The sequence below is a fragment of the Lepus europaeus genome, chromosome 4 (assembly GCF_033115175.1).
Source record: "Lepus europaeus isolate LE1 chromosome 4, mLepTim1.pri, whole genome shotgun sequence".
Taxonomy (NCBI): Eukaryota; Metazoa; Chordata; class Mammalia; order Lagomorpha; family Leporidae; genus Lepus; species Lepus europaeus.
This window is the reverse complement of record NC_084830.1, coordinates 140,246,708-140,258,923: the sequence shown is the minus strand read 5'-3', so window position 1 is coordinate 140,258,923 and position 12,216 is coordinate 140,246,708. Positions and strand designations below refer to the sequence as shown.

Genomic DNA, 12,216 nt, shown 5'->3' with positions numbered 1-12,216 from the left:
AACAGATCACTTGAGTGGTTTGTTGGTCTTTTAATCAGTCAGTATTTTTTTCTTCTTTGTCTATCAAAGAGAGAGAGCTTAAATCCTGTTTCACTCCCCAGATGCTAGTGGTGCTAGGCCTGGAGGAACCTGGGAACTTGAGCTCCATCCGGGTCTCCCACATGGGTGGCAGGGAACCAACTACTTAGCACATAACCCACTGCCTCTCACTGTGTGCACATTAGCAGGAAACTGGAAACAGAAGCTGAAGCACTCCAGTACTGGATGTGGATATCCTAAGTGGAGTCTAAGCCTCCGTGCCAAACTCCAGCCTCTCTCTTTTTATAGGACTTTTTTGGAAAATATTGTGACCAATCTTTTTTTTTTTTTTTTTTTTTTTTGGGAGACAGGCAGAGTGGACAGTGAGAGAGAGAAAGGTCTTCCTTTTGCCATTGGTTCACCCTCCAATGGCCGCCGCAGCTGGTGCACTGCACTGATCCGAAGGCAGGAGCCAGGTGCTTCTCCTGGTCTCCCATGGGGTGCAGGGCCCAAGCACTTGGGCCATCCTCCACTGCACTCCCGGGCCACAGCAGAGAGCTGGCCTGGAAGAGGGGCAACCGGGACAGAATCCGGCGCCCCGACCGGGACTAGAACCCGGTGTGCTTGCACCGCAAGGCAATCCGGCGCCCCGACTGGGACTAGAACCCGGTGTGCTTGCACCGCAAGGCGGAGGATTAGCCTATTGAGCCGTGGCGCCAGCCATGACCAATCTTAATGGCCCAAAATAACTTTCTCTGTATCCATTTAATCATTTAAAACATTGATTGACAGAGGTGTGAGGAATTCTTAATTACTGGCAAAAGATGATCTAAGGAAGGATGCCTCAGCAATACCTATCCCTTACCTTTAATCTAATAAATAGGGTTCAGGCCCCAGTGCGGGAGAGCTTCATATTACAGAGGCCTGAGGAACTTCAATTTGGACTGACTGTCGGGGTCTCAAGCCCGAGGCTGGCCCCTGACCAGCAGTGGCCAGTACAGACACTCCCCAACAAGGCGAACGGGAAGGGTAAGGTCGACGGGTGATGAACACACCACAAGCACCCGTGAGTTCTGTCGAAGCAGGAACTGCTTTATTTAGGAAGCGTACGGGCTTATAAAGCTTACGAAGGACATGCGCAGTAGGGGAGCCAATCAGAGAAAAGGTCACGCAGGCACGGGTGGACCATGCACAGGGGCATCTTGAGCAAAGTATAGGGATCATGCACTGTCCACGTGTCTGGAACTAAAGCGGACCTATCCCTGGACCTATCCCTGCCGGTGGTCTGATCTTACGTAGCTTAACCATGGCAGCCGCAGACACGCCCCTCGGACATCTGCCAGGCGCCATATTGTAATGGAGATTTTAGGCAATGCCTAGCATGGACAGCTCAGTGAATTTTCATATGGCTTCTTAGTCTTCATGTTTCTTCTTTATGAAGGAGTTCACTGGTTTGTATCAGATACAATCTCAGGGACAAGGTCCCTTAGTTTGCCTAGATGCTAATATGAATGTTAAAGTATTTACTAACTTGCTTTTAAATGAAAATTTTGTCTTTTGATCCATGTGCTTTACTTAATATGACACCACCATAGAAATGGAACAAGTACACCTTTCTGGTCTCCCATGGGGTGATCTCCTTATTCAAACAGTTTTATAATTCATTGGAATTATGCCTAGAGCTTATAAACAAACCTGGGCTTTCAGCAAAATTTTTTTTCTTCTATAAAGATTTATTTTATTTATTTGAAAGACAGACAGACAGGTCTTACACCCACTGGTTCGCTCCTCAAATGGCTGCCACAGCTGGGGATGGACCAGGTGGAAGCCAGGAGCTTCTTTCACGTCTTTCATGTGGGTTCGTGGACCCAAGCACTTGGGCTATCTTTGCTGCTTTTCCAGGCACATTAGTAGGAAGCTGGATTGGAAATGCAGTGGCTGGGACTTGAACCGGCACCCATATGGGATGCCATCATTACAGGCTTCACCTGCTGTCTCACAACACTGGACCCAAATATTTACTTCTTAAATTGAGGGACTGGGGGCCAGTGCTGTGGGATAGCCGGTTAAGCTGCCACCTGCAGTGCCAGCATCCTATATGGGTACCAGTTTGAGACCCAGCTGCTCTACTTCTGATCCAGCTCTCTGCTATGGCCTGGGAAAGCAGAAGAAGATGGTCCAAGTCCTTGGGCCCCTGTGTGGGAGACCCAGAAGAATCTCCTGGCTCCGGATTGGCAGAGCTCCAGCCGTTGCAGCCAATTGGGGAGTGAACCAGGGGATGGAAGACCTCTCTCTCTCTCTCTCTCTCTCTCTCTGCCTCTCCTTCTCTTTCTGCCTCTTTTCTCTGTAATTCTTTCAAATAAATAAATAGATCTTTAAAAAAAAAAATTGAGTGAAAGAATAAGAAGTTTGTTTCCCTGATAAGAATTTTTCTTTTTTTTATTTTTTAAGATTTATTTATTTACTTGAAAGGTGGAATTACAGTTTGCTCCCCAGATGCCCACAACAGCCAGGGCTGGACCAGGCTGAAGGCCCACATAGATGGCAAGTACTTTCCTAGGCACACTGGCTGGGAGCCAGATCGGAAGTGGAGCAGCTGGGATATGAACTGGCACCCATATGGGATGCCAGTGTCACAGCAGCGGCTTAACCTGTTATACCCTAACATGGCTCTGGCCCTCCTGACAGGACTTTTCAAGATGCTTTAACCCAACTACTTTATTGAGTGCCTTACTAGTTTTTCAAGCTATTCCAGTAATTTTTTAGACTTAGATTCTTTATCCTGCCTGTATTCATTGTCATAATGCTTATAAATGAACTTGGAGTAGACAGGAAATGATATGTACTAAGTACAGTGTAGATATCACTACCTGATTAATTTTTTCTTGTTCTTTTTTAGTGTTCCATTGGCAGGCTACGATAATGGGGCCAGTAAGTATTCAGATTTGATTTCAGAATAAATAATTTATGTAGTTTGCTCATTTTAATTCTGCTTTTCTTGTCACCAACAGAATGACAGTCCCTATCAGGGTGGAGTATTTTTCTTGACAATTCATTTCCCTACAGATTACCCCTTCAAACCACCTAAGGTAATTGAAATGTGACAGTTGTTTGTAATGTGTATTTTATGGTAATAAGAAACCAGTTTTCAAAGTGTTCCTTTTTTCTATAGGTTGCATTTACAACAAGAATTTATCACCCAAATATTAACAGCAATGGCAGCATTTGTCTTGATATTCTACGGTCACAGTGGTCTCCAGCACTAACTATTTCAAAAGGTAACAGCATGGGAATTTGATATGAAGATAGATAACTGTCTTTTTGGTTATCTATTTTTGAAGAGATTAATTACATTGTTTAAGAGGAGATAGAAATCCCCCTTATTCTGAAATAGACCTTAAAACAACTCCAGTGTGTTGGGTATCCAAGGTGTTGGTTGGTGTGGTGACTGTGCTGTGCTAGTCAGGCGTAGGTTGAAAGATGGGCACTTGGTAGTGACTGTTTTTCAGAGCGTGAAGTAGAAGACAGTGTTTCTTCCAGCCTTGAGATCTTTGAATAAAAAGTGTGGATAATGTTCCACACAGGAAATACCAGCCCTTTAGAGGCATGCTTATGCTGTAAACAGAAACATTATGTTCTTGAGGAACAAAATATAGGTAGATTTGTATTCATGCTGTTAAAGGTTTTACCACCTCTTATCTTTAGATGTTTTTTAAGATTTTACTTGAGGGGCCGGCGCTGTGGCATAGCAGGCTAACACCCTGGCCTGAAGCACTGGCATCCCATATGGGCGCCGGTTTGAGACCCAGCTGCTCCATTTCCAATCCAGCTCTGCTGCTATGGCCTGGGGAAGCAGTGGAAGATGGCCCAAGTCCTTGGGCCCTTGCACTTGTGTAAGAGACCTGGAAGAAGCTCCTGGGTTCAGATCTGCCCATCTCTGGCTGTTGTGGCCATTTGGTAAGTGAACCAGTGGATGGAATACCTTTCTGTCTCTCCCTCTCTGTGTCTGTAACTATCTCAAATAAAAATTTGTTTTAAAGATTTGCTTATTTATTTGAAAGTCATAGTTACTCGGAGAGAGGAGAGGCAGCGAAAGATCCAGCAGAAAGCTGGATCAGAAGAGGAGTGGCCAGGATTTGAACCAGTGCCCATATGGGATGCTGGTGCCATGGGTGGAGGATTAGCTTACTCTGCCACAGCGCTGGCCCTACAAGTTAATTATATATATATATATATATATATATATATATATATATATATATATATATAAATTTATTTATTTGAAAGGCAGGGGAAAGAGGAAGAGAAAGGTGGATCTTCCATCCACTAATTCACTCCCTAAATGGCCACAAATGCCAGAGCTGGACCAGTTCAAAGACAGGAGCCTGGAGCTCCTTCCAGGTCTCCCATGCGGGTGCAGGGCCCCAAGCCCAAATGCTTGGGCCATCTTCTGCTGCTTTTCCAGGCCATAGCAGAGAGCTAGATCAGAAAAGAAGCAGCCAGCACTCAAACTGGAACCCATATGGGATGCCGGCACAGTGCCAGCCTGTCAGCAAGTTAATTTTTAAAAAAAAAAAAAGCTCTTGGACATTAAGGTAATATTTCTGGAGTTCTAGACAAAAATAAAAACAACAGAACCATGATGTTTTTTTTTTAATTGACAGATAGAGTTAGAGAGAGAGAGAGACAGAGAGAAAGGTCTTCCTTCCGTTGGTTCACCCCCTAAATGGCTGCTACGGCTGGAGCTACGCCAATCTGAAGCCAGGAGCCAGGTGCTTCTTCCTGGTCTCCCATGTGGGTGCAGGGGCCCATCTCCACTGCCTTCCTCCACTGCCTTCCTGGGCCACAGCAGAGAGCTGGAATGGAAGAGGAGCAACCGGGACTAGAACCCAGCACCCATATGGGATGGTGGCGCTGCAGACGGAGGACTAATAACCAAGTGAGCCACAGCGCCAGCTCCCAGAACCATGATTTTTTTTTTTTTTTTTTTTTTGACAAGTAGAGTTACAGAGAGAGAGACAGAAAGGTCTTCCTTCCGTTGGTTCACCCTCCAAATGGCCGCTACGGCCAGCGCTGCGCCAATCCGAAGCCAGGAGCCAGGAGCTTCTTCCAGGTCTCCCATATGGGTGCAGGGTGCAAGCACTTGGGCCATCCTCCACTGCCCTCCCAGGCCACAGCAGAGAACTGGACTGAAAGAGGAGCAACCGGAACTAGAACCCGGCACCCATATGGGATGCCTGCACTGCAGGCGGAGGATTAGCCAAGTGAGCCACAGCGCCAGCCCCAGAATCATGATTTTTGAAAATAATGATTTTATTTTCTTTTATTTATTTGAAAGGCAGAGAAACAGAAGCGTAGATAGAGAAATAATGGTGGCTTCCCAAATGTTTGCAATTGCTAGCGCTGGGTCAGGCTGAGACCAGGAACCACGAAGTCTCTCTAGGTCTCCCACATGAGTGGCATGGTCCCAAGTACTTCAGCCATGACCTGCTGGTTTCACAGGATACACATTTTCAGGAAGGTGGAATTAGGAATAGAGCCAGGGCTCAAAGTCATGCACTCTGATATGGGATGTGACACCCCCAGCATCATTTTAACCACTGTTCCAAGTACCACCCTGGAAACCACAGTTTTAAAAATTGTGGATGAAGTAGTTCTCCAGAGAAATGGCTTTTTCTCTTTTAGACCCCTTGCTATTGAAGGGATATTTGAGAAAGTGTTCATATACCTGTTCTTGCCACTTTTTGGCCTGGTGAAGGTCCTATTTGTTCTTCACTAAGTGGCATTGGAGGTGTAAATCTCATAGTGAGACCCAGAGAAGTGGAATTGGGCGGGTAAGAGTGCGTGGTGTGTGTGTGTGTGTGTGTGTGTTGGGGAGCAGCTACATAGGTGAAATTATTTTTTTCTCATGTCTGGTGTTGATTTTTTTTCAGCTGTGATAAATAAGATTTTTTTAAAGTTTATTTGACTTACATTCTGTCTTTTAATGTAGTGCCATTTTGTTGACACATTTGAGCGTGTCACCTAACCTAGGTCTAATTTTTTTTAAAGTATTTATTTAGTTATTTGAAAAGCAGGAATAGAATGAGAGAGATTGATCCATCTTCCATCTTCTGGTTCACTCCCCTAAAGGCTGCAACAGCTGGGGCTGGGCCAGGCCAAAGCCAGGAGCTTCTTCTGGGTCATGGGTTCAGGGGCCCAAGTACTTGGGCCATCTTCAGCTGCTTCCCCAGCACCATTAGCGGGGAGTTGGATCAGAAGTGGAGCAGCAGGACTTGAACCAGGGCCCATATGGAATGTGGACACCGCAGGCGGAGGCCTAACCTTTTATGCCACAGCACCAGCCCTTAGGTTTAATGTTTTTAATCTTGTGTATGATACTAATTAGCCCTTCAAAACAGTCTGTTTTCAAGGGCAATAATTTTGACCTAAATTTTCTTCCACTTTGAAGATTAATATTAGAGATCTAAATATGTAGAAAACTTGAAGCAGGTAAGTGTGCTGTAAAAATACTTTATTATGTTCTAGAATTGAAAGTGACTGTGCATTATGACATTAATGAAAATGTGTGTATACCAACGAAGAATGTATATAGGTAGCACTTGTGTCACTTCAGTGAAGAGCCAGCCTGTGCAGGGTGTAGAAATAGAAGTCAGTCTTCTTACAGAGGAAGAAGCCATAGTACATTGTATGCTACAGTCAATTTTCTGTGAATCCTTTCCTCAGATTAGGATAATCACTACCCAGCTTTATTTTCCTAGAAAGTTAGAATAAGCTTAGAGTTTATCTTTTTAAAGTTAACTTATTAGAATAATTAGAAAAATTAAGTAAAGGGAATTTATAGTGAATGCTGTTATGGTAACAGTATGTATAATTTTAGGTGAAGAATCAGTTGTAGTCTTGCCAGTTTGATGGGCCAGATAACTTTCTTCTTTCCATGGTCAGTACTTTTCATGAGCATTCAGAAATCTGTTATCCCGGGGTGGGTGCTGTGGCTTAGCGGGTAAAACTGCTGCCTGCAGTGCCGGAATCCCATATGGGCGCAAGTTGGAGGCTTGGCTGCTCCACTTCTTATCCAGCTCTCTGCTATGGCCTTGGAAGGCAATAGAAGAAGGCCCAAGTCCTTGGGCTCCTGCACCCATGTGGGAGACCTGGAAGAAGCTCCTGGCTCCTGGTTTCCGATCTGTGCAGCTCTGGCTGTTGCAGCCAATTGGGGAGTGAATCATCAGGTAGAAGACCTCCCTCTCTCTCCCTCTCTCCCTCTCTCTCTCTCTCTCTCTATTTCTCTCTTTCTCTCTGCCTCTGCCTCTCTCTCTGCCTTTCTTTCTCTCTCTTTGTAACTGTGACTTTCAAATAAAATAAATAAGTCCTTAAAAAAAAAAAAAAAAGAAATCTGTTATTCCCTGTTGTCATTTTCAGGCTTTCTTCCCTAGTTGCTGTTAGAATGTTCTATGCTTGAAGAGGGCATCAGGTGATGACATCTGACAACGGGAAGAGAAGATATTTTGGGAATGACATCTGCCAGAACTGTGGGCAACAGAAAATGAAGATTTAGAAAACATCTTTTTTGATATCTTATTTTGTTTTCCTTATACTCCTATGGCAAGGAAATAACTTTGACAAATGACAAAGGGCATGTCAGCTTTTTCTTCATCTCTCAGAGGCCCTTGATCTATGTGTAACAGATCTGATAGGAAGATGGGTAAATCCTTTTCCTGCTGGATTTGATGTTTTGTGAGTAAAGTGGGCTCAGAGTCATTGCCTGTTAGTATACAACATTAGAGAGAAATAAGATAGTCAAGTTTTGTTAGCATCATGGTCAGAGGAATTAAATTTATTCCATTATGCCAAAGCCTGCTGAAATTAACAGTGACCTTGGACCCCTTTTTTGTGCATTCAGTAAGGATTATGTAAGTTAATGACAGGTTTGAATAGAGGAAATTAAACCACTGAGGTTTGTCTGCTATGTTGCAGGATATCTTTGGGGAAATAGTTTAGATGGGATTCTAAATTGTCGCTGAAAAGAATTTAAGAAGTTAGTAGAAGTATGTTGTCCTCTGTAATAAGTGTGAGGTTATGCCTATTTGGAGACAGGTACTTGCCTTTAAAAAAAAAAAAAAAAATTAGGGGCAGCGCTGTGGCATAGCGGGTTAAAGCCCTGGCCTGTAATGCCAGCATCCCATATGAGTACCGGTTCAAGTCCCATCTGTTCCACTACCAATCCAGCTCTCTGCTATGGTCTGTGAAAGCAGTAGGAGATGGCCCAGGTCCTTGGGCTCCTGCACCCGTGTAGGAGACCCAGAAGAAGCTCCTGGCTCCTGGCTTCATATCAGCCCAGCTCTGGCCATTGTGGCCATCTGGGGAGGAACCAGCAGATGGAAGACCTCTCTCTCTGCCTCTGCCTCTCTCTAACTCTGCCTTTCAAATAAATAATAAATAAATCTTTAAAAAAAAAAAAAAAGTTACAGAAAGGCTGAGGATGAGAGAGCACGGGCAAGTGAGCTTGCATCCATTGGTCCACCCCCCCCATCCCCACCCCTACCCCCTGCAAATGGACTGTGAACAGCAGGAACTGGGCCAGTCGCAAGCCAGGAGTCTCATGAGTACAGCGGCCCAAGGACTTGGCCATCCTCTGCTGCTTTACCAAGGCCCATTAGCAGGGAGCTGTATTGGAAGAGGAGCAGCTGTGACTCAGAAAGGCACTCACGGAATGCAGGCACTATAGACAGCAGTGCTGACTCCAGCACGGGCCTTTTTTGTTAAAAAAAAAATTTTTTTTTAAATTTATTTATTTGAAAGAGTGACAGATCTTCCATCTGCTGGTTTACTCCCCAAATGCCCACAAAAGCCAGGCCTTGGCCAACTCTTTCAGGGTCTGCCACTTAGGAGTGGCAGGGATCCAAGTACTTAGATCATCTGTTGCTGCCTTCCCAGGCATATTAGCAGGAATCTGTGTGGGAAGGGAGTAGCTGGGACTCACACTGACACTGTGATATTTGATGGAGGCATCCCAAGTAGCGGCCTAATCTGCTGTTTCACAGTGCCTGCTCCAATGGCCTTTATGTTCTTGGCTTAGACTAAATTGTTTTCAACTGAAAATTAAGCAAATCTATTGTATCTAAAAGTGGTACCTACCATACAGAAAACATTGTTGGATTTTGTGATTGTCAGTTTTACCTAAGAGTATTCAGTAGTGGGGCTAGATTTGTAATTTTGAAAGGCATTTTTCCCTGAACATGAGCTTCTAAAAATTGAGCTTTCAAAAGTGTTCTTGGTTTAATATTTGGAAGACATTATAGTTACTAGTTAAGGACCTTGGACAAGTCACTTCTCCTGTCTAGGCTGGCTTCCTTGGGAGTTTAGTCACACATTCTCTTGTCTTTCTCTTTTCTAACTTCATGGAATGTAAGACTTTGAACAAAGAGTCATATATTCTTGTATGAGTGACCAAGATGTCATTTACCATTAATTTTGTTCTTTTTGTTTTCATTTTTATTTTTAGGTGACTGAACTTGAAATCTGTATAAGATTTTAAATTCTTTGTTGACCACTATTATACAAGCAAGGCAGAATTTATACAGCTGCTAGGCACTAAAGTATAGTAGGTTTTCACAATTTTCTCAGGTGATGACTTCTCATGTTTCTCTCCACCCTTTGCTTTTATCCTCTACTAATGAATACATTTGTTTCATTGTAGTCCTCTTGTCCATCTGTTCTCTGTTGTGTGATCCCAATCCAGATGATCCTTTAGTGCCTGAGATTGCTCGGATCTACAAAACAGATAGAGAAAAGTAAGTATGACCTCTAGACAGAAAGTGTACAAAGTGGGATTGAGATGTTTGTCTCAAATCTTTCTTACAAGATTCTTAAAATGAAGTCCTAATAAACTTTCCCATGGACAGGAAAAAGGAATATTTGCACAAGTATCTTTATCAGTGGATGATACTGTTTTTAATCTTGCTTTCATAAGGCTCCTACTGTCTAGAAAAACTTTTCTACAGTGTATTCTCCAACAGCTTTATGTTGTATGTTTGGCTTTTGATACATGAAACATTGTGTGTCAAGTGCCCATTTTCTTATGTAGGTATTTGTAAATTAATGGGAAAAGGGAATTGATTTTCTACCATTTGGCATAATCTAAAGGAGAAAAGTAAGTAAATGCCATTAGACATGAAAGCCCACATTTCTTTTAAAAATAAAACTTGACAAAGAATTTAGATGTTTTAGAGTCAGACTGTGAATTATTGAAGAGTGGTCTGGATATCAAAAGAGTAACTAAAAGTGTTCTAACCATTTTTGTTATGTATTATTCAGTGAGATTATAAGAAAAACTAGATGGGAGAGGCTGGTAGTTTTTTGTTTGTTTGTTTTTAGTTAAAAGAATTGAGAAGTACTTAAATTCTATTGGGTTAGGATTTTTCTTTAATGAAGCTACACTTGCAAATGGGGAACTCTAACAGCTGTGGGTTCTTAGTTTTGTTTGTTTTTCTGTATTATCTATAATCCTAATTTTTTTTTCTGGCATGTGCTTATTTGGAATAAAATTGTATTATACTTTTTTCTATTTGTGGATTTATTCACAAATGTTTTTTGATTGAAGAACTGTAGTCCAGTGTCTAGAGCTGGGAACTTGAATGGCATTTCCTAATTAATTGTAATAATGTTCAGTAGAACTTTCCTGCATCTCTAAAAAGAGAGGAATTATGGAACGTTTTTCTTCATGTATTTTTCTGTTCAAATGTTCTTCTGGAGCAAAATGCCTATTCATTTTGTCAAGTACAAATTGTTGAAATTAAGTTCTGCCAGAACCAGTGTTTTATTGATATAAAGCAAAGTATTACGTCCGTTGGCACATTATTAGTATATGATTTCAAGAACCATATAGTGTAGAATTACATACTTTAAAGAATCTCAAATAATCGAATCAAGAGTTGAACCTATTTCTTAGAAATACATCGATCAAATATATAATATGGTGTATGCCAGCAAATGCTAAAATTAATCAGAATCCTGTAAGTAGCATTTGCAGCAAATTGTTTGCATTTTTTAGTTCTTTCCTATATTATTGAATAAGTGCTTATTAGAAATTTGGGATGGAAAAGTGGCTTTGCCTGAGTATTTTGTGAGTTATTCCCCTCACAATACTAGATAAGATAATGAATGAAACCTGTTTTGAACTAATTGATATCTCACTGTTGTTAAGCTAAGCTTCTCTTTGTGTATACAGGTACAACAGAATAGCTCGGGAATGGACTCAGAAGTATGCGATGTAATTAACGAAATTATTGGATAACCTCTACAAATAAAGATAGGGGAACTCTGAAAGAGAAAGTCCTTTTGGTTTCCATTTGACTGCTTTCTATGAGCCCACGCCTCATCTTCCCCTGTGCACATGTTTACCTGATACAGCAGTGCTGCGTGTTGTACATACTTGGAACAACAAACTAGAAAAATACTGTACTTCTGTACCAACATTGCCTCCTAGCAGAGAAGTGTGTGTGTGACAAGCCAGTTCTCCAGGCATAACCTAGTGTGAGACTAAAAGCTTTCCTTATTGACTTTAATTTGGATAACGGCAAGGTGTGAGGGGTGGTGGGTATGGTGTGTGCTTGGAAGGGGAAGAAAAGTTCCACTGCTCTGTAGGAGTTTGCTTTAAGTGGAATCCATTTTAACTCAAAACAGTTATGAAAAGCAAGGTGAAGAACATGAAGCTGTTTCTGTATACATTTTATTCCGAAGGACCTACATCATTGTAGGTGAAGGTGATGACCAACCAGATTAAACTCTACCCACATCCTGTACTTGAAGGTCTAAGTTTAACTGGTCAACATTTGAATGGATTGGAGCTATTAGTGTGTAAAGTATGATGGGCTTTGTTCCCAACTCTTTTACATCTCCCCATCCTTTCAACCTTTCAGCCACTCTTTGTCTCCGTATTCCTTGGTTTGTATGTGGTTTCTCAGTTAATACATAGCTAATAGCTCTTATTTTTCTTATGTTTTTAACTGCTTAGGTCTATTTGGATGTAAGGGTAAAAATTCATTTGATGGAAATACTTGTGAATATTTAAAGACCCAATTGCTCCTCTGGAGCTTGTACGTTCAAGAATGATTAATCTGTGTAATAAACTGATGACTACAGTCATTACGTATAATTTTGTGTGAATAGGCTTTTTGATTTTAAAGAACTTTGTCTAGT

At 42.1% G+C, this 12,216-nt stretch overlaps 1 protein-coding gene across 2 annotated transcripts in view; it reads left to right on the top strand.

Moving 5' to 3' along the window:
- UBE2D2 (ubiquitin conjugating enzyme E2 D2) overlaps window positions 1–11,352 on the top strand; it is a 55,028-nt gene extending 43,676 nt beyond the window's left edge. Inside the window, exons 3-7 of one of the 2 annotated variants that reach the window (XM_062189045.1) lie at window positions 2,918–2,949; window positions 3,030–3,107; window positions 3,191–3,296; window positions 9,716–9,809; window positions 11,246–11,352. In XM_062189045.1, coding sequence (XP_062045029.1) covers window positions 2,918–2,949; window positions 3,030–3,107; window positions 3,191–3,296; window positions 9,716–9,809; window positions 11,246–11,291 — 356 coding nt within the window. In that variant the 3' untranslated portion in view covers window positions 11,292–11,352. Of the gene's footprint in view, window positions 1–2,917; window positions 2,950–3,029; window positions 3,108–3,190; window positions 3,297–3,847; window positions 3,952–9,715; window positions 9,810–11,245 lie in introns of those variants that run through there. The other variant, XM_062189046.1, reaches the window with a different exon arrangement.
- The last annotated feature ends 864 nt before the right edge of the window (window positions 11,353–12,216 follow it).